This window comes from Branchiostoma lanceolatum, chromosome 8 (genome assembly GCF_035083965.1).
Source record: "Branchiostoma lanceolatum isolate klBraLanc5 chromosome 8, klBraLanc5.hap2, whole genome shotgun sequence".
In the NCBI taxonomy this organism is placed as follows: Eukaryota; Metazoa; Chordata; class Leptocardii; order Amphioxiformes; family Branchiostomatidae; genus Branchiostoma; species Branchiostoma lanceolatum.
The window spans coordinates 976,745-998,405 of NC_089729.1; the positions used below are offsets into that span (position 1 = coordinate 976,745).

Consider the following 21,661-nt stretch of genomic DNA (forward strand, 5'->3'; position numbering starts at 1 on the left):
GCAGTAAGTTATACTATAGTTTGAATTCCATCCTCACAGTGATGCTTAGCATGAAAGTTTCAATGATAGACAGACAACTTTGTGAGAGGAATATTTTTCTCCTGTGTTGAAATAGACACATTTGTTGCAATTTCATTCTACTACACAAAGAACAGTGCCAGACATTAGTTCGAGTTCCAGCCCCTGAAATATGTCCTTCATTCTAGTTTTGATGAACGGAAAACAGATGAGATTGCTGAGCAAAATAATCCAAATGTATACGAGATAAAAACCAGAGGACAGTGATGAAAAAGAGACAGACGCACAACATTCTTTAAAAAAAGCGTCCATTTTTCATAAGATTTGTGTGTTTTGTGTAGCACTTTATGCTTTGCATATTGCTTTGTGTGCCTTTCATAATTAGTTAAAATCCTCCCACACCATAATTGATGTATAGGGCGGTGCCCATCTCCGTTTCATAGCCCTGGGGCCACACTGTGGTGCAATCACTGCAGCAGGGGGCTAGTCCACTGGCAGTGGAGTGTGTTTAACTTCCATACTGTTTCAGAAGTATGTACCATTTTTATAAAGTCTTTGGTATGACTCAATGCGCCTCTTGTCCAGAGGTGTCCAACCTGGGGCTTGAACCCCAGTCCTTCTGGTCCAAGTAATTTGAACCAGATGTGGCAGGGTAGCAGAGGCGCAGACCACTACACCACAGGGACACCCCTTGACTTTCATAATATTTGGACGAATTTCATAGAATTTGTACAAATGCTTCGGCACCCCTGAATAACCAACAAATGTGCCAACAACAAGAGAAGCTCTACATCTGGAAGCTGGCTGTGCGCCGCCATACTGAGGTTGATCCTCCTGTATACTTTAAATCTAAAATCAAAAGCTTGCTTAATGCATTTTTGTAAGATTTGTACTGTCTATTTTTTACATAGTGCTTTGTGTGTTTTTTCATAAGATTTCTACACCTTTGCATAGTGCTCCGTTTTGTAAAAAAAAATTTGTACAAATGCTTATTATATTCTTTTGGCACCCCTGAATAACCAACAACAGTGGGACCAAACAAGAGAAGCTCTACACCACCCCTTGCATCTGTATCACCCACACCCACTGGCATGGAAGCTGTCTGGGCGCTGCCGTAGTGATTTTCCCCCTTTTACGTTGATCCTCCTGTATATTACAAATCTTAGATAAAAAGCGTGCTTTGAGCGATTTTCCTAGGATTTGTACACTTTCTTTTACGGCAGTGCTTTGTGTGTTTGTACACCTTTGAATTATAAGTGCTCCGTGTATTTTTCATTAGATTTGTACAAATGCTTAATAACCAACAACAGTGGGACCTAATAAGAGAAGCTCTACACCAGGGCTGTCTCTTTTTCCGTCACACTCATTGTTTGGGAGCCAATGTGTTGAATTTTCCTTGTTAAATTCATCATTTTAAGCTTATGAAGATACATTTTCGTCAATTTCATGTCATAAAGTTCAGATTTTGGGACGGACAAGGTAAAAAATTTTCCTGGAGACAGCCCTACAGTCTACACCACCCCTTTCATCTGTATGACCCACGCCCACTGGCATGGCAGCTGGCCAGGCGCCGCCATTGGCATTTGTATCGTTAACCCGCCGCCTGAAACCGCCGCCCACTTCAGCGGCGTCTTCCATCCGAGCATCGTCACCGCGGTCGCGACTGACGTCTTCGGCACCCCCAGGGTCAGATTTCCGGACGCCGGCCAGTCTAGCGCGATGGCGTAGACGCTGTCACCCTTGGAAGTGTACCTGCGGAACAAATATGGTGGCAATTTTAGGCAGACTGGCGTAATATAGGGATGTCCTTGTAGCTCAACTGGTAGCAGCTTCACAGTTGAGCCAGTCTAGCGCGATGGCGTAGACGCTGTCACCCCTGGAAGTGCACCTGGGAAACAAATGCGGTGGCAGGGTTAGGCCCAGGGCAAGTAATGGGGTTTCCAATAACCAAACCGGTGGTGTTGTGTGGTGTAATATAAGGGATGTCCCTGTAGCTCCATTGGTAGTGGCTTCGCAGTTGATCCCCCTGGTTCCAATTAGTTGATAACCAGGAGACCCGGTTCGAACCCGGGAAGGGTATCATTGTTTGAGCTGTACTGTCTTAAGAAGAGATGTACCTACTTGCTGGGATAATGCAACACGGTGAATAACGGTAGGCTGTTTGGCCCCGACAAAAGGCACTTTACACAAATTTGCTGTGAACTTCACTTGATGCAAATGAGTACCTAGTTTCGATTAGGGACATCCCATGGATAGGACATTACATGTAAATGGAGCCACACCACAAATCTTTACTTTGCTTTTGGACAGACGTTTTCCATAACTTATTTCAACGGTGCCACGTACAGAGAACAATATGCCCATTTTTACACCTGAGTGAAGTGAGGAAAGTCTTGTAAATTACCTTTCCCAATGGCACAACATCAGTGGCGTCAGGGAACTCGAACCCGGGACCGCTGGGTTCTAAGCCAAACACCCTGACGTTACGCCACAGACCCCACAATAAACCACCGTTAACTTAAATGCATTTACAGTAGTCTGTATCTCACCAGACGCCCGGTTCGCGTGTGTCGTTCTGCGCTCGCCACGGCTTGGTTGCATAGATGGCGTCCCCGTTGACACCCAGCCACTTTCCCATGCTCCGCAGACGCTCTTCAAAGATCGGCACGATGCGACCGTCGTGGGTCGGGCCGATGTTCATCAACAGGTTTCCCCCACAACTGAAATGAGGACGTTCAAGAGCATTTACTATTTATGGGAAATTGAAATTTAATTTGAAAAATGTTTATATCAATTTTGTTTATTTGAGTTTTTGTAACAATATTTGTTGTTTGCCTCACTGTAAGGATGTGCCTTGTCACTGAGGAAGCCACCCTTGCTATAAGACTTCAGAAATAAGAAATAGATGAATTCCTCCATTCTTTGACAATGTTTTAAAAAGAAGGGCATGTAAAGGTGCAAATTGGAAGGGAGTCCACAGTGATATAAATATTGTTTCTTTTAGTATATAGCAGCCTTCTTTCGTGCAGACCATTCAAAAATAGCTTTACAGAAGGGAACACAAATCTATTCTTGTTTGTTTGAGGACTTGAAGTAAAAAGCAATCCAAGAAAGAGGACAAGATGATCATGAAAACAAAAGCTGGAGAAGAAAACTTGAGTCTGGCTATATTCACAGGACGGATTCCAGGCTACTCCCAACCCAGGCGGTGACCTTGGTTTAGTAGTGATTTGGAGCAAAGTTGTTGTAAGATCCTGACTGTGTGACAAGGGCTTTTAGCAGGCAGAAAGTCATAGTTCAGGCACTGTTTTCATGCTTTTAATTCTAGTTTAACTTAGTATTGGTGTGGCTGTAATTGAAACTGGAGAAACAAAGACAAACAATATGCCAAAAATTACTCAACTCAATTAAGCAACTGGACAAAATTTTGAAACAGCCAGGAACTGTCTGAAATTCTATCCAGTTGCTTGAGTAACTGTTTTCTGTATATCTTATTTTCTGGATGTCTGAACTTCATCAACGCATCAAAGACAAAAAAATATTCTCATATGTTTTAATTTCCATTAACCCTCGCCCTGCTCCATTACCCCAAAACCAAGCAAACTTCGGTGCCAAAAGACAACCTTAGTAGGCTGAATGTTAAGTATGAACCCTGACCTGACTGTCTCTGCTAAGATCTTGACAAGGTCATCCATGTCCAGGTAGTCTGCCAAGGTCGCCTCCCTGCGGAACCCCCACGACTTCTTGTCGATGGTCATGCAGTTCTCCCACTTGTGTTTCTGTAGGACACCTGGAGAGTTTGGGAAGAGTTTGGATGAGGTAGTTTGTGTTAAATAGCCTGAGTACCAACCTCCGTAGTGACCGCTGGCTCAAAAGAATTCGCTTGCTAACCACGGAGTCTGACCCTGCGCGTATCCCTAACGGCTGTCTCATTATCACGTAATGAGGGGAATTCGAGCTGCGTTCGGTGCCATTTTTCGTTCCAAGGTGTCTCTATTGCCCTGTTCGGGTCCAGTTTTGAAAGAATCGCCATGGCAACAGTTCTTAGAACCTACCCGTTACAAAGAACAGTGTGGCATGGGGAGGAGCTTAGACGAATGGGGCCAATCAGCGAGCTCGTTCAAAATCGAAACGAATATCTGACTAACAGCCGTTACGGATACGCGCAGGGTCAGACTCCGTGGTTAGCAAGCGAATTCTTTTGAGCCAGCGGTCACTACGGAGGTTGGTACTCAGGCTATGTGTTAAAGACTTTTATTACAGCTTTGCAGGCATACAGCACGGCAGCAGCTGGTTATTTCGTTTCATTTCACTTCATTATAATAATAATAATAACTTTACTGCACAACAATTGTACAAAGTATGGCATTCCCTGGTACATAGATAACATTCTAATAGGCTAACCAATCTATCTAATACAATATCATATAGTAGTCTATCTTATACAATATGGTGTAGTAGTATGGGATGACAATGGGATTTTACAAACATTGGAGGAGTTTCTTATGTCTAGACATTTTCTGATATATTTCCCAATGTATACACATTATATTAAACAGAACGAGCTGTCACACTTAATCTAGGTTTTAAGTTCTAAGAAAAACAATTTTTGAACACCTCAATTTTCGGTTGATACCTGAACAAAGAACATGTGCATAAAGGCATGACTAACAAGTTTTTCTTCTTCTTTTCTGAGCTGGAAGTAGTGGGTACATCAACAAGTTTATTAACTGTTTTGTACATTATTCATAGTCTGGAGTTACAAGAGTCTGACCTTCTTTTCACTAGAATAGAACAAAACATCTGGATTATCAAGCAAAGATTGTTGTTTAAAGGATTCTCGCACCTGCTTACAGGTGTGACACCTGCTTACCTGGATCATACCTGTGTGCACAGGTGTAGCACCCCCGTAAGCTTACCTGGATTATACCTGTCCGAACAGGTGTAATACCCCCCATGGTGACAGGACATGCCGCTCCCCCACCTGTCATTGGTCACCACTGTGTCCTTAACAGGGCTGAGGGGATAAAACACGACATTGGAGGTTGCTTAACTTGTAAATACTGTATGTCAAGTATTAGTGGAAGACAAACAAAATCATTTCAAAATGTTTCTTCTACCATCACAAAGGCTAAAGCTACTTCATTGTTTTGACTCTCCATTATGTTTTGATTCAATATCTCTAGTCTCTTGAGTTATCGTTACTTTGGTTATCATCTAATTATGATTTCTTTTCTTTGTTGAAGACTTACATTTTCAAGTTAACCTTTATTGCTGTCTTATTTGTCATTATTTGATATTTTAAAATGTTGCTTTGTATTTATATGTAAGGGGTTTTACCCCCCAGAAATCTTTGAAAAACGCAACCAGGCGACATGTACTTCTGGTAAAACAAATAAACTGAAACAAACTGAAACCAAAGGGACCTATTTAATCATAAACACACAGAAGTAGCCATTTAGCTAGCAATTCTCTATTGGTTATTGGGTTAGGCAGCAGGGAGAATGTTGAAAAAGCCGCTGAATTCCACCCTAAGTTTTCCACATTTGAAGACTTTAAGGGCACAACATTGGGGCCTGCTAGGGATTCAAACCCTGAACCTCTAGATTCTAAGTCAACAGCCCTAACCGCATTGACACCTTGTCACCTTAAGATGGTGTATGGTGATTGGCTTTTCATTACCCTGCGAATGACACAAGTGTTCGCCATTGTGGGAAACCTACATGCTAATGATCCTATTTTTACAGGGCTCAGCAGTGGGAAAGAAAGAATGAAGAATGATTGACACCTGTCGTTGTAGAGCCATGCGAGGAAGTTGGTGCTGTTCCAGTACGTGTACGGAGCCTCCCAGTCCCCGTCGGACCACACCACCTCCGGATGGTAGGCGTTCACAAGCTCGTACAGCTCCGCCAGTCCAACCTCCTGTGGGCCGGAGAACAGTTGAAAATGAAATTTGATATCGATCAAGTTTAGCTCACTGAAGAGCTCTTCATCCCCTAGTAATGACAGAGAAGACAGAAAGTATTTATAGGTTCATTGTACAGGGAAATTCCCCTAGCTCTTTTCGACAAGCACAATGAACAGCGGACCATGGCTTATGTCCTGTTCTAAAGACTGCAACCTATTCTGGTAATGCAGGTCGGGTGAGTGACACAGCCGGAATCAAACTCACGGCTAAAATTGTAACTATGCCGGCCTAATTTTTGACTATGGGTGCACCTAGATGTTTATGTAGGGTTACGTACATAACTTTGAAGCAACTTTGGTGTGATACCATGTCTGACCTAACCTTTAAACCAGGATGGCATTAAGGATATGATTGCTGACAGCAACTTTGATATGATACCATCAATGAATAAATCTTTAAACGAGGATGGCATCCACACTTCTGAGGCTAGGATCTGACAGCAACTTTGGTATGATACCATCTATCTGACAGTAAATATCATAATCAATGGTAAAAATTGATACCATCTCTGACCAAAGCCTTCAACCAGGATGGCATCCTGGCTATAATCTGACAGCAACTTTGGTGTGAGACCACCCCTGACCTTGACGTACTCCTGTGTTGCCCACTTGTTCTCCTTGTCCTTGAGGTAGAGCGGGTGGAACCACTCGAACAGGGAGTAGTACAGGCCAAAGTGCAGGTCGGAGTTGTTCCTGATGGCCATTTGGAGTTCACCTGGGACGGGAAGAAATATGGTAATACTGTATACAGCTTACCCATAATAAACAGAACTTCCGTAAATAATTTCATCAGGTTGGTAGAACATAGGATATTGGAGATTTCTTTTTACACAACCAGTAAATCTCACCTGCTGACGGCTACTTATAGTGGTGAGAAGCAGTACTCCAGTCAGAAGCTCTGAGGAAGGTGTCTGACAGATACCAAAATGTCAGCAAGTGAGATTTACTGGTTGTGTAAAAAGAAGTCTCGAATATACAATAAACAGAACTGCAGGACTGTGGGGCTGGGAAAATACTTCATTTTTCTGGGCCACTGTTCATCGTACTTGTTGAAAAGTCGGCTAGAGGAATTTCCCCGGTACAAAGCACCTAGTAGATACTGCTCAAATGATCTGTCTTCTCTGTCATGACCAGTGGAAGATTAGTTTTTCCTTGGGCCAACTAATATTGGGTCGTAGTATTAAAACTGCAGTTGTTGTACAGGTGAGATCTTGTAAATATTGTACATAGCGTCAGTCTTTTCTGACACGAAAAGTAGAAGATTAGCTCTTCAGTGAGCTAAAGTGGTAAAAGCGCCCAGTCTGAGCACTTTTAAGAACTCGTGCAAGGCCCACCTTCTAACTCAGCCGAGGCATCAGGCACGAAGAGGAAACGGCCCCAGACTTGATAACATCCTGGCGGCCAGACGCCGCATGGACCAGTGTTTGTAGCAATACGAAGTGATAGTTAGGTATATCTATATTTATTACGCTGCTTTTTAGATTGCATTTACCACTGTTTATTTATTTGTAGTTTATGTGCTGTGTATTGTCTTGTGTGTGGGCCACGACACCAGCAACAGCTGCCTGTGGCCCACATGTATTGTATCGTTTACAATTTCAATAAATCACAAATCACAAAGTGCACGTACCGACCAGGTCCCTGTGAGGTCCGTTGTCCACAGAGTTCCAGTTCCAGCTGTACTTGGACGGCCAGTTGGTGAAACCCTCGTGGTGCTTGGAGGTCAGAACCACGTATCTGCGGAAGATGCACACCTTGGGTAAGAGTTAAGACTTCTTTCTTCTTCTCTTTCTTTTAACGTTCCCCCAGGGCCCATTGATAATCACGAATTGGTGACATAATTTCCTCTGGTAAAATGAATAAGCGAACAAACAAATTCATCTAACCAGAGGGATACAAATTTTCTAAAAGGCGATTTCAATGTGCAATGGTTTTATATCAACTCAAATCTACTGCACACAACAAAAGTGACTAAAAAGTTACCTTTTTCAAAGTTATCAGATAGGATGTGCTCCTTTTTTAAGTGCCAAAGAAAATTCTGTCAGGAACATCCTGTCAATAGGTGGTCAATAGTGCCAAAGACATTCTTAATGTCAGGAACATCCTGTCTTGGCCTATACAATAACATGTACATTAAGAAACATTGAATACCACGAAGACAGACATGTTACTCTATCATTTCTTGAAAAATCATTGCCAGTTTGTGCTTATTTTCTCCACTATATTCCCTTCTCACTATTCCCCTGCACAGTAAATGGAATGGTCCAAGTACTTTGCTCCTGATGCTTGCAGGACCTCTGCCCACTGCAATGGGTTGTACCACTCTGCCTTGAACATGGGGGCGAAGTCGGCATAGCTGAAACCTGGTGGATAGTTGTTTTTCATGAAGTCAATGAAGTCCTGATTCTTGGCCCCTGAAACGAAAGAAATAATGAATGAATGGATGAATGAATATAAATGAAAGAATCAATTCTGTTAAAAAGTACAAGAAAATGTAAAATCACAACATTCCAGAATGACCAGGACAGCTTATGACAATTCTACATTATTCATACATAAGCTATTTATACATGTAGGTCCTTGATGATACATTGCTAATAAGCAATTCAATTTAAAACAAAACATGCAAAATAACAATAGACGTCATTAAATTCGAATAGAAGAATCACACTGCAATGGTCTGGTAAGCTGTACAGAGCTAGGATGGTACCCAATTTGAATTGCTCATGATTCTTTTGCTTTTAGATTTACACCTTTGTGCTATTTTGTTTACACAATACTAGTGTACTGTTTACAGATCCTTATTATGTGTTTGGGTCGAGGGTTTCCCACAGAGATACTTAATTAGAAAGCTTGGTAATGCTGAAGGAACAATCAATAATGTTTTTGAAAAATAAATGGATATTTTTGGGGTGTGGTTCTGTGCTTCAATTTCAAGGAGGCTGAATTTTCTTTTCGTAATCAAGAGGGAAATTGTAACTTTCTCTTTGTGATTGTCCAAAGACCAATAGGATATAAGTAATTTGGAATCCCACAAAATTTTCTATGATTGAGAATCATTTATGAAATTTAATACAGTTGCATTTCATTGCAAATTTGTAGGAAATCAGCATCAAGGTGTGTTTTTAAGGCTTTGTGTACCTTCCCACTCATACCAGAACCACTCTGAGCCGTAGCTGGGGACCGAGTACACGCCCCACACGATGAAGACGCCAAACTTGGCTTCATCGAACCAACTCGGGAGCGGACGGCTGTCCAGAGACTCCCACGTGGGGTTGTAGCGGACCTGAGCACAAGAGGGCGTCACGTAAGAAAACGTATTTCAAAGTTGAAATCTCCGCCACAACAGCTTCATTCCTTGGTTTCCAATTTGGTTATCAAAAGTTTTTGTAATCTTTAGGTTTAAAAAAGATTGTTTTCTGGATCTAATAATTTTTTGAGGCAGTGAGTCCTTGAATCCAAAGTGATGAACTTCCATTGCAAGAGGAAGGAAATCAATTGTAAAAGTTATCTTCAAATTTTTTTTGTACTTAAAAAATAGACAAAGAAATCAATCATTTTCTTAGACACGTACAGCAGAGCATGTAAGGTGCACTTTTATAAGCCTTTTTTTTCATTTTGGCAGGGATATCAAGCAGTTTGGAACATATGTTTTACATCTTTAGGGGTGGAGTTTTTCCTTTTTCTCAGAACATCACACGGAAACCGAGGAATGAGCCTGTTGTGTCCCCCGTCCGGAGCAGCGTGTACCTTTCCAGTCCCACCAGAACCACTCGCTACCGTAGCTGGGCACAGAGAACACCCCCCAGTGCATGAAGATCCCGAACTTCGCCTCATCGTACCAGCGGGGCAGAGGCCGGCGGTCCAGGGAGTCCCAGGTTGGTGCATATCGGGGCTGCTGTCAATCAATAGGTTATGGTTGATGAGTTAACTAACCAATTGATTAATCCAATGGACAAACTGAAGAGACCGCAGTGTTCTCACCAGGATTTTTTCACAGCATAGGGGTCAGGTACAGAAGGCCAACTTTACGCGGCGCAAGTCACGCGTGGAGTGACCAGAGTAGGGAGTAGGCATGTTCTCCCGGAAAATTTGTAAATTGATAACCCAATGAGACATTATTTCATGCATTTTGAGGGATAAATTTTGTGAAGTATAGTTTTTCCTCTGTCACAGCCTCATTCTAAAGCCAAATATGAACTTTTTATTAGATTTATGAAGGGTCACAAGGTTTGTCCCAGAAAGAAACACCCCTATGCTGGTTGAAACACAGCATAGGGGTGCAGATCACAGCATAGGGGGTCCAAATCACAGCATAGGGGGCCCCTTTGCTGAAAAGGCCTGGCGAGGCCTGCGGTCAACTTGGACTTCTTGAACCAGCTCAGCAGTGGCCGGTGGTCAGGGGAGTCCCAGGTCGGTGCATGACAGGGCTGCTGTCAATCAATAGGTTATGGTTGATGAGTTGACTAACTTACCAATTAACTAATCTAATCTCAACGAGCTGAATATGCTTAACTTTCTCCATCGTACCAGCGGGGCAGCGGCTGGCAGTGTAGGGAGTCCCAGTTCGGTGCGTATCAGGCCTGCTGTCAATCAATAGGTTATGGTCAATCAGTTAGCAAACTAACAGATTAACTACTAAAATTTGGCAATGATGTGGTTTTTACAGCAGCTGGCCATCTAGGGAGTCCCATGTGACCAGGTCGGTGCATAATGGGGCTGTTGTCAATCAAAAATCTATGGTTAATGAGCTAACTAACCAATTAACTAATCCAACTAATTGAAAATGCCGAAATTGGACTTGACGTGGCTGTGCATGCCTGGAAGCGGTCGTTGGTTTAGCGAGTCCCGGGTTGGTGCAAAAAAGGGCTGCTGTCACTCAATAGGTTATGGTTAATGAGTTAACTGACCAATCAACTAAGATGACAAAGTTTGACACGTTGTACCAGCCTGGCAGCGGCCGGTGGTCCAGCGAGTCCCAGGTCCGGTCGGTGCGTATCGGGCCTGCTGTCAATCAATAGGTTATGTTCGATCAGTTAACTAACCAATGAACTAACTGACGATGCCAAACTTGGACTTGATGTGGTTGTACCAGACTGGCAGTGGCCTGTAGTCAAGGGAGTCCCAGGTCGGTGCATATCGGGGCTGCTGTTAAAATTAGGTTTAAGTCTGAGTACACCAATCCAAGGAGGTTATATAGACAGGCCTGTCTATATAACCTCCTTGACCAATCCTACTACATGAGACAAGCAAAACTTCTACCTTACCTGTTTCTGTCCCTGTCTCCAGTGCGAAGCCTCCTCTAGACCCGCCGCCAGGATCGAGGAGGGCGCGAACATGGTCAGCACAAACCCTACCACGGCAGTCAGGCACAGCAACATCGCGCAAAGTCTGGGGCTCACTCGGACTGGTCTACGGATCATAAACTAACAAAAACAACAAATGCCCGTGACAAGAGATTGGCTTGCTTTTGGTCTAAGAGATCTCTTGGATGTAACGTTCTCAATCCAGTAGGTTTGGAATCTTTGCAGAGGATTAAAAAGCTATTTTGTTTTGACCATCAACAGTAAATTTCCCGAATCCGGCCCACTCCCCCAGTCAGGTGACGGGTCGAAGGTCACATGAGAACAACGACCCGACCTCCAGTACAAAATCTTGTTGAGTCAAGTTCAGGTTTTACTGCATCGTGAGACATATTTTCCCCTGTTGTTTTAGGAGCTGATAGTTAGCTGTGGACCATGAAAATGATCAAAGAGACTTAAGAGAAAAGAAACTACGGGTATCACCTACCGGTTAAGCGGATGATCTGTGACTGAAGGAAAAACTGGGTAATCAGGACTCTAAACGCAAAACCCGGAAGTGATATCGAGCGCAATTTGCAGTTTTGGTACTCGTGGTTTTGATATAGTAGAGGTTGTTTGTAACCACCGAAAACGGATTTCAGCACAGAGCTAATGCTACAAACGGTTCACAGAAGTTGCGCAAGGTGAGTTTGTTGAGAAAGAGCACTTTTGGGTGCATAAAGTGGTATTAGTACTTAGTATTACGCATATTATACCACGGACGCCCCCCTCCCCCGAAATTATTCTGTAAAAAAAATATTTTTGTCCAGTATAAAATAATGCCACACAACAGTTATGCAACAACGGGTTCCCTCTATGCTCGTAAGTTATTAGGTGCGAACTATGGACACCAACTAATTGTTAGTGTAACGTGCAATTGAACGTGCAATTATTTTCGTTTGCCTAGTGTTCATTACACTTGTGGAAAAGAGCTACTAACGTTACATGTAGTAGGGGAATTTCCCCACGCAATGAAGCTGTAAATACTGTACATGGCGTCTGTCTTCTCTGTCACAGTGTCATGACTTTGAAAGAACTGCCCTTCCACTGGTCATGGCAGAGAAGACAGACTGAGAGACTTTGGTCTCAGCTAAACTGGTACAAGATCATGTTCACTTTTGTTGTTGTATCGCTAGACGTGGTCTCTTGGTGCTGGGTCACGCTTGCTTCAGTTACGAGTCGAATGTCTCTCTAGGTATTTAACTCTTGGTGACTTGTGCTTGCGTGTAGTTGGAAGTGTTTCTAGGAGAGCGCATCCAGTCTGTACGTACTCTCAGTGTACTGGGAGAAGGCTAGAAAATTGTACATCTGCTTGTTGATTTCCTCAGAAAGGTCTTCTCTCATCCCGGTTAGACTGACGATACCCATGTCTCTGCTCTCCTCTGCCATGTTGTAAGTATCGTGGATGCCGGCAGCTTCTAGCAGCGTGTGATGTCTTTCTATTTCAGCCTGCAGAAGATTGACTAGAGATGGCTGGGAAGGCGGACATTGACAAGTCACCCGCGCACTTCCCAGCGGTCGTGCGGGGTCTACACGACATGCGGACAGCGGGAGTTCTGACCGACGTGACACTACTGGTGGATGGGCAGCTGTTTCCCGCGCACAGGAATGTTCTCGCCGCAGCAAGCCCGTAATTATCTGTCCATACAAATTTGTATATGCTTAAAGTTAAATTCTTCCCGCGCGTTGTGGTGTATAGGGGTGACGCCTATCTCTCAGGCAACTACAGCAGTGGGCTAGTTCGCAGCGTAAGTGGAGTGTGTTTTTGCAACTCCCATACTTTTTCTCATAAGTGCTGAGTGCTAAGCAGAGAATGCAGCAAGTACTATTTTTCAAATTCATTAGTCTGTGGTATGACCAAGGCTAACCTCCTAATGGTATGACCCAACCAGGATTTGAACCAAAAAGAAGAAGAACTTTATTGCACGACAATTGTACATGGTACAAAGTATGGCAAGAAGTCGTAAACATAATTCGGTATTCTTAGATGTTGAGCACTCTGCGGGACCTCTTGGCATTATTGCAAATGGTTAACTGAACTTGATATATAAACTCACAAAAAAGTTGGAAGCTTAAGTCCACTTGATCATACATGTAGTCTGTTTCTTAACATTTCATTATACCATTGAACAGCTTACTGATTTCTCTTCAAAATAATACCATTTTGTATATATTGATCATGCATTTGCGAACTTCAAGAATTTCACTCTAGTATTAAGGTAACAAGGTTGAACCCCTGAGTTAAAGTTCAACTTGAGCAGGATCAGATATTTTGCTGAAATCAAGATTAAAACTTGTTTTGCAGGTACTTCTACGCCATGTTCACGGGTGGGCTCCACGAGGCTCGTCAGAAGGAGATCACCATCCATGGCCTGGACCGGGACAGCATGGCGCTGCTCCTGGGCTTCATCTACACGGGGAAGGTCTCGCTCACGCAGGACAACATCCAGGTCTGGATAACAAAGTTCATAACCTCATCATACATGTGTTTATGCCTAGTCGACTTATTCCTAGCTGACCGTCTGTCACCTTTCTCAGGGCAAAACTGACTGGTTCTTCTTTGCACTGCTGCAGAGTGAAGAATTTGGTACGAAACGTGACTGAGTTAATATCCTCCCTTATCACGGTTCATGACTGGCCATGGAGTAGCCCTGAGGAAGGTGACAGATGGTCACCGAAACGTCAGTTCAATGAATTACTTGGCTGGAGTAGATTTTCTCTGTGATGCAGTTGGATTTTTTGTTATCCAGGGATTTACCAAGCTGACGAAACTATTTACTATTATCCAGGTCTCTTTCTCTCTTGGTGCTGATAACTTTTTAAACCTTTTCATGATTATAATTGTAACCCTGACAAGTGTATTTTGACTCTGCAGAATTCAAAATCGCACCGTACAATGATCAGATAGACTGTTTTGATTACCATGATGTCAAACAGTTAAGACTGCCATCTCTAATTGCCTTGTTTTCACATTTTCCATCAGGAGGTAAAGGCCCTTCTGCAGGCAGCTGACCTGTTCCAGATCGCGAACCTGCAGCGGGCGTGCGAGGAGTGGCTTCTACGGTTCCTAACGACAGCGAACTGCGTCTCGCTGTACTTCCTGGCGGGAACGCACAACTGTGGCAAGCTGGCACGCGCCGCCAAGTGGATGCTAGGCGGAAACTTCACAGAGGTTTGAGCTAATTTTTTTATATGCATAATCCCCAGTCTTGGACTCTGACAGCAAAACTGGAGAAAAGAATACAGACCACAGATGTAGTGATGTGAAACATGTAATACTTTATATTGGCCATTCTAATCTTAGAAACCCAACACCGGATGCAGTATGAACCCTCCTACCAGATGTACTTACTGCAGAAGCTAGAATACAACCGTAGTGAGCAGATGTGTGTGTGTCTGAGTGTTCTTTGTCTGATGTGCGACGCTACAACAGCTGTCCAAGATGAAATGCTTCCGGAAGATTCTAGGGATAGCTTACATGGTTCGGTACAAAGACCTCCTAACCACAGTAAAGAAAAAAAAAATTGAAGTGGTACAGCCATGTGTCACAGTCTTTGGGACTAGCCAAAACTTTCATGCAAAGAACAGGGAGGAAGAAAGAGGGGTAGGCAACGAAAAATGTGCAAGGTTGATATCAGAGAGTGGACAGGCATGGCTCAAAGTGCAACACTAAGAAAAACAGAAAACCGAGAAAGGTGGAGAAAACTGCCTGTCAGGTCTTCTGTGGTGCCCCAAGGTATATACCCCTTTGGTCAAATACATGACGAAATCCCTTATATCATGCCAAGCTGGGTGTTTGATCCGGTCCACAGATCCAAGGAATTTGATCCAGGTGGCCAAGGTTGTGTTATTGCTTGCACCATGGAGAACATGTTGATACAGCCTCCTTGATCCAACGAGCGCATCTGATGTCCGCTCCGTGGGCCTGTCCCTGCTGTTGATGTTTTGTTTTACTTTTGTTGACAGGTGAGTGAGGGAGAGGAGTTCCTGAGTCTGGAAGTTACTCACAACTCATTGCCCCTACAGCCTATAAAAAAGCTATGGTATTAACCTTACCATTTTACTTTTTACAGCCTCTTAAGCCAACGAGTGCATCTGATGTTCTCTCATTGGAATTATTGAGTTTGTCTTATTTTTGTTGCCAGGTGAGTGAGGGAGAGGAGTTCTTGAGCCTGGAGGTGGACAGTTACTCTTGGGTTTTGGAAACTTGAAGTTGTTGATGTTTTGTCTTATTTTTGTTGCCAGGTGAGTGAAGGAGAGGAGTTCTTGAGCCTGGAGGTGGACAGTTACTCTTGGGTCTTGGAAACTTGAAGTTGTTGATGTTTTGTCTTATTTTTGTTGCCAGGTGAGTGAAGGAGAGGAGTTCTTGAGCCTGGAGGTGGACAGTTACTCTTGGGTCTTGGAAACGTGAACTTGTTGATGTTTTGTCTTATTTTTGTTTGCAGGTGAGTGAAGGAGAAGAGTTCTTGAGCCTGGAGGTGGACAGTTACTCTTGGGTCTTGGAAACGTGAACTTGTTGATGTTTTGTCTTATTTTTGTTTGCAGGTGAGTGAAGGAGAAGAGTTCTTGAGCCTGGAGGTGGACAGTTACTCTTGGGTTTTGGAAACTTGAACTTGTTGATGTTTTGTCTTATTTTTGTTTGCAGGTGAGTGAAGGAGAAGAGTTCTTGAGCCTGGAGGTGGACAGTTACTCTTGGGTTTTGGAAACTTGAACTTGTTGATGTTTTGTCTTATTTTTGTTTGCAGGTGAGTGAAGGAGAAGAGTTCCTGAGCCTGGAGGTGGACAGTTACTCTTGGGTTTTGGATAGGTGAACTTGTTGATGTTTTGTCTTATTTTTGTTTGCAGGTGAGTGAAGGAGAAGAGTTCTTGAGCCTGGAGGTGGACAGTTACTCTTGGGTTTTGGAAACTTGAAGTTGTTGATGTTTTGTCTTATTTTTGTTGCCAGGTGAGTGAGGGAGAGGAGTTCCTGAGCCTGGAGGTGGACAGTTACTCTTGGGTTTTGGAAACTTGAACTTGTTGATGTTTTGTCTTATTTTTGTTTGCAGGTGAGTGAGGGAGAGAGGTGTTCTTGAGCCTGGAGGTGGACAGTTACTCTTGGGTTTTGGAAACGTGAACTTGTTGATGTTTTGTTTTATTTTTCCACCAGGTGAGTGAGGGAGAGGAGTTCTTGAGCCTGGAGGTGGACAGTTACTCTTGGGTTTTGGATAGGTGAACTTGTTGATGTTTTGTCTTATTTTTGTTTGCAGGTGAGTGAGGGAGAGGAGTTCCTGAGCCTGGAGGTGGACAGTTACTCTTGGGTTTTGGAAACTTGAACTTGTTGATGTTTTGTCTTATTTTTGTTTGCAGGTGAGTGAGGGAGAGAGGTGTTCTTGAGCCTGGAGGTGGACAGTTACTCTTGGGTTTTGGAAACGTGAACTTGTTGATGTTTTGTCTTATTTTTGTTTGCAGGTGAGTGAGGGAGAGAGGTGTTCTTGAGCCTGGAGGTGGACAGTTACTCTTGGGTTTTGGATAGGTGAACTTGTTGATGTTTTGCCTTATTTTTGTTTGCAGGTGAGTGAGGGAGAGGAGTTCCTGAGCCTGGAGGTGGAACATCTGGTTGAGCTGGTGGCTGACGACTCCCTGGAAGTCCGTGCGGAGTCGGACGTGTTCGAGGCGGCCATGAGGTGGCTGGAGCGCGCGGGGGCCGACAGTGACACGGCCGACCAGCTGCTGAGACACGTGCGATACTACCTCATTGACCCGCAGTACCTCCAGGAGAAGGTCCGACTTAGATCTGATTTTTTATTTTATTAGAATTGCAACAGTGAAATACAAGTGAGACACAGGCAGCTATTGCTAGTGTCGTGACCCACATTCATAATATACCCATTTTTACACTTGGGTGGAGTGAGGAAAGTCGTGTTAAGTGTTTTTTTTTTTCCCAAGCGCACAAGATCCCCGCTTGGTACCCCGGGACCGCTAGGTTCTGGGCAAAAAACGCTGCTAGCTGTTATGCCACACGGCCCCACTTTGGGTTTGGGTTTATCTATCTATTAATTGATATATCAATTACTTCATTCATTCATTCATTTAGTCATTCATTCATCTAGTTATTCATTCATCTAGTTATTCATTCATCTAGTTCCTTGATGAAAGTTAGACATCCAGGTAGTTAGATACGCCAAAAATAATTACTCAAGCAACTGGATAAAAGACAGTGGATGCTGTCTGAAACGTCTGACTGTTTCAAAATTTTATCCAGTTGCTTGAATAATTATTTTTGGCACATTCATCTAGTTATTCGTTCATCTAGTTATTCATGACACATTTTCCCTTATTCCAGGTGCGGGCCCACAGCTTGGTGAGGGAGTGTCCCGAGACAGTGAAGCTGTGCGAGGCAGCCGTGCAGGTGCGGGGCTGGGACGACAACGTAGACGGTAACGAGGCGTACGCCGAATCTCTCGGGCTCACCACGGACCTGAGGTTCGGCATGAAGGGCTGCAACACCATCCTGTTCCTGGGCGGGGATCCGCACAAAGACTTCCCCGATCGGAGCGTCTGTTTCGCGTACAACCCCCACTCCAAGGCGCAGTACCGCCTTCCGCTGCCGTACAGCGCTTCCAACGCCTGCGCCGTCGTGACGGAAGACCAGAAACTTTACGTCGGCGGAGGCAACGTTGAGGACGTCAATGCCATCGGACACTGCAAGCCCTGTCGGTTGTTTTACGTCTACGACGCGGTGCACAACGTGTGGTTGGAGAAGGCGTCCATGCGCGACATACGGACAAACTTCGCCATGGCGAGCGTGGGAAAGAATGTCTACGCGATGGGCGGGAAGAACTTTCTTGTAGGATATATCGCAGCGGTGGAGAGATACGACCCTGACACGAACGTGTGGCACGCAGCGCGACCTTTGCCCCATGCCCTCAGTGGGCACACGGCGGTTACCGTGGGCAACTGCATCTACGTCCTCGGCGGCTATGCCAGGCGCGTCGTCACCACCTCCATGATCAGGTATGTAAAACTGTAATTCTTGTTTCTTTCACTGTAACTTTATGTTCACTGTTTTCACGGTCACCTCTGTACCATGAACTTATCATCACCGTGAAAAAACCTGTTGCTATTATTCATACTTCCTTCACAAATCCGTTCTGTAAATCACTTGCCGTTGCCGTGAAGTTAATACTTCTGAAACAGTATGGAAGTTAGACACCCTCCACTGCCAGTGGACTAGCCCCCTGCTGCAGTGATTGCACCACAGTGTGGCCCAGGGCTATGAAACGGAGATGGGCACCGCCCTATACACCTTATGGTGTGGGAGGATTTTAACTAACTAACTCACTCCTACTACAGGTACCAGCCCGAGACGGACACGTGGACCGAGCTCGCGCCCATGTCGATCGCCCGGATGAAGGCTGGTGTCGCGGCTCTCGACGGAAAAATCTACGCGGTGGGGGCGTGGCAGGGTCAGGTTACCATGGAGATGTACGACCCGGAGAAGGAAAAGTGGGAGCCGGGCGTGGTTCTCCCGTACGACGTGGTTACCGGGGTCGGACTTGTGGCGCTCGACGGGAGGTTGTATTTATGCGGCGCGGGGGAGGGCAGCACGCGGGACGTCTATTTCTTCTCGCCCACCGACCTCCCCTGGCCGTTCGGACAGTGGTGCCTGAACGAGAGGAACGTCGTGCGGTTCGATAACTTCGCCTGCACGACGGGGCGTCTACACCTGGAGGGACTGGAGTGTACAAACAGGCCTGCACCGAGTAGGGCATCACTGGCGCCAGCGTCACGACTTGGACACCATTTCTTTCAAACTAAGACGTCGATAGATGGATAAGCTTTTGTATCTAACTGTTGTAACGTGCGTGAATAGTTTTATTAGGTTGGTATACATATAAATCACAGGATAGTACATTTCTTGGTGCATAATTACGTAGCCATTGTGACGTTTGCATCTGGAATGTATAGACAGATCTAGAGAAAGTAGGGCATCATTTAAATGTACACATTTTGCAATCTCCCTTACCGATTGAAATAAGACGTTCCTGGCATTAGGATATGCAAAATATAAGATGTCAAATTATAGCTTTTATGACGACTTAAAACTTTTCTAGCTTTTAAAAATGGCAGTTTGGTACCTTATATGTGTCATATCTTAATGTCAGGAACGTCTTACTTCTAACGGTAACGGAGATTACAAAATGTGTACATTTAAATGAGAACGAGCGAGTAACCCCCATTAACATTAATCCGTCAGTTTACATACACTTTGTAAATCTGCCACTTTGAAAAACAGTGGGTTTGAGAGATCTCTAGTGCAGCACCCCCAAAATATGAACAGTTTAGATATACAGGAGTGCATTATACGTGGGAACGTTGGGTTGGAGATCTATTTGGACGTATCTTTTCAGGGTGGCAGAATTACATTGTATGTACCCTGATGGAATTATATTAGTGTCACAGTCTAAAACACACCATGACAGCTAGATAGTACATGTAGCCATGATGTTCCGTTGTCACCACGGTATTGTACATGTAAATGCAATTCAGCTGAATTTGATTTAGATATGTATATACTAATACAGTAAGGAAGGAATTTAATATCACTGATCAAATTTGAAACTTACAAGAGGCTTATATGAAAGACATTTTTGTTACAGTGTTGTGATTTACAATACTTAACATGAATAAGTTATGCATGTATATTGGTGAAATAATTTAATAGAATTGATAAAATTTGAAACTGCTAAAAAAGCAGTTTTGAAGATTTGAATGGTTTTGTATTTATATAAAATGGCTGTACAAATATTATTTCTAGTCGGGTCAGTAGCTTGTCTGTTTTGTGGTATCACTTTGAGGTAATTATCTGAAATATGTGGCAAGTAATTGTCATGTGAAGTTTAAAGATGTATTTAAAGATTTAGCACAATTGTGATGTTTGCGGTGCCACTTCTGTGTGTGTGTTACCTGCTGGCACATGGCGGATGAAATGTTTGAACAAGACATCGAGATTTGAGAGGTTTATAATTAGTCACTTTATAATTATACTCTCTGTTCTAGACTGCTGAAAGAATTTGTATAGGGAATGAAATGGACAGACCTAGTCAAAAGTCTGGAAGAGTTTTGTGACTTTGAATAAAAGATTTGAAACTTCTCATTCTACAGCACAATCCTTCATTCACATATCTTGATTTAGTCAATAATTTGAAGTTGAGCAGTGTGACGTTCAGAGCAAAATGTATACACAGTAGAGATTGGAATCCAGTAGAGTCCGGAACTCTACTAGTAGAGATTGGAATTCCAATCTCTACTAGTAGAGACTGGAATTCCAATCTCTACTAGTAGAGTTCTGGATTCTACTAGTTGAGATTGGAATTCCAATCTCTACTAGTAGAGATTGGAATCGGGATCCGAATATTGGGATTCCAATCTCTACTAGGAGAATTCCAGATTCTACTAGTAGAGATTGGAATTGAGGGCAATATCCAATTCTAATAGGAACAATTTGGATTGTACTGTATCAAAATGTTTTGGAAAATAGACTGAATCATTTCACACCTAAAATTTCAGCATAGCTAAGCCTACATTCACCATTGATATTTTAGGTGAATCACTCATAAGTTATGTTTTAGATATCTAATAAACCTTCTGTCAAGACACATTGTAACCATGGGGATAGCTGTCTAGTCCAACTGTAGTGAATGGCTATTTGTAAATGCCACTGATATGTCAATCAGAGACATTTGCATACGGCCATTATGAGTCTGTGACTCAATATGCTCAACCAGTTTTTCCAGTTCGTTAGTGATCATGACTTGGTATATGAGAGCTAATTCACCCCTGCCAAGCCAGTTTCAAAGTTGATGTCAAAGTTATCACAAATCTAAAACACGAAGTGATTCGCCTTAAATATTAATGGTGAATGTAGGCTTACATGTAGCTATGCTGAAATATTAGGTGTGCAATGATTCAGTCTATTTTTCTAAAACATTTGACACAATTCAAATTTCTCCTATTCTTCGTTTTCACGTGACGTCACAATCGCGTTCGAACGTGAAGTCGGCCATGTTGGATGATAAGCTGTTCGATCTCTGTATGGCTGCGTGTTGCGACGGTGGACCCGTCCGTGGAAGGCAGTTGTTTTATTCAGAAACGGGCTGGAAGTTTGAATAGTTAACTGCGGGCCCAAGGAGTACAGGATACGACCTACTCACCGTTTCTAAAGTAGCCTGTGTTTACACAAGCTTTCGGGCGGAGGTTAATGACCACCACCACCCGCCCGAACCCCCCACCACTAAGGCGCGGTATCCGCCGGGCCGGCCCCTAGGAGCGCGATTTTGTCAGGCTATCGGACA

At 43.6% G+C, this 21,661-nt stretch overlaps 2 protein-coding genes across 7 annotated transcripts; one reads left to right on the forward strand and one right to left on the reverse strand.

Annotated features, from left to right (window-relative positions):
- Positions 1–86: 86 nt before the first annotated feature.
- On the reverse strand, positions 87–11,590 carry LOC136439866 (alpha-L-fucosidase). Of its 3 annotated transcripts, none has more exons than XM_066435512.1 (10): positions 11,253–11,590; positions 9,127–9,271; positions 8,258–8,399; positions 7,616–7,722; positions 6,570–6,700; positions 5,807–5,940; positions 4,938–5,035; positions 3,676–3,808; positions 2,568–2,738; positions 87–1,770 (listed from the first exon to the last, which is right to left on the reverse strand). In XM_066435512.1, the coding sequence occupies exons 1-10, from the start codon at positions 11,406–11,408 to the stop codon at positions 1,530–1,532; spliced, it is 1,458 nt and encodes a 485-aa protein (XP_066291609.1). In that variant the 5' UTR covers positions 11,409–11,590; the 3' UTR covers positions 87–1,529. The 3 variants fall into 3 exon arrangements, with proteins under 3 accessions (XP_066291609.1, XP_066291608.1, XP_066291607.1); XM_066435511.1 differs by lacking the exon at positions 9,127–9,271 and adding an exon at positions 9,736–9,880; XM_066435510.1 differs by lacking the exon at positions 9,127–9,271 and adding an exon at positions 9,736–9,883.
- A 35-nt stretch (positions 11,591–11,625) lies between these two features.
- Positions 11,626–20,463, forward strand: LOC136439865 (kelch-like protein diablo). Of its 4 annotated transcripts, none has more exons than XM_066435508.1 (8): positions 11,626–11,971; positions 12,776–12,957; positions 13,633–13,777; positions 14,311–14,499; positions 15,473–15,505; positions 16,911–17,087; positions 17,650–18,320; positions 18,660–20,463. In XM_066435508.1, exons 2-8 carry the CDS (start codon positions 12,797–12,799, stop codon positions 19,141–19,143), a joined length of 1,860 nt encoding a protein of 619 aa, XP_066291605.1. In that variant the 5' UTR covers positions 11,626–11,971; positions 12,776–12,796; the 3' UTR covers positions 19,144–20,463. The 4 variants fall into 4 exon arrangements, with proteins under 4 accessions (XP_066291605.1, XP_066291606.1, XP_066291603.1 ...); XM_066435506.1 differs by lacking the exon at positions 15,473–15,505 and adding an exon at positions 16,073–16,105 and having other exon boundaries at positions 11,627–11,971; XM_066435505.1 differs by lacking the exon at positions 15,473–15,505 and having other exon boundaries at positions 11,628–11,971; positions 16,878–17,087.
- Positions 20,464–21,661: the final 1,198 nt, after the last annotated feature.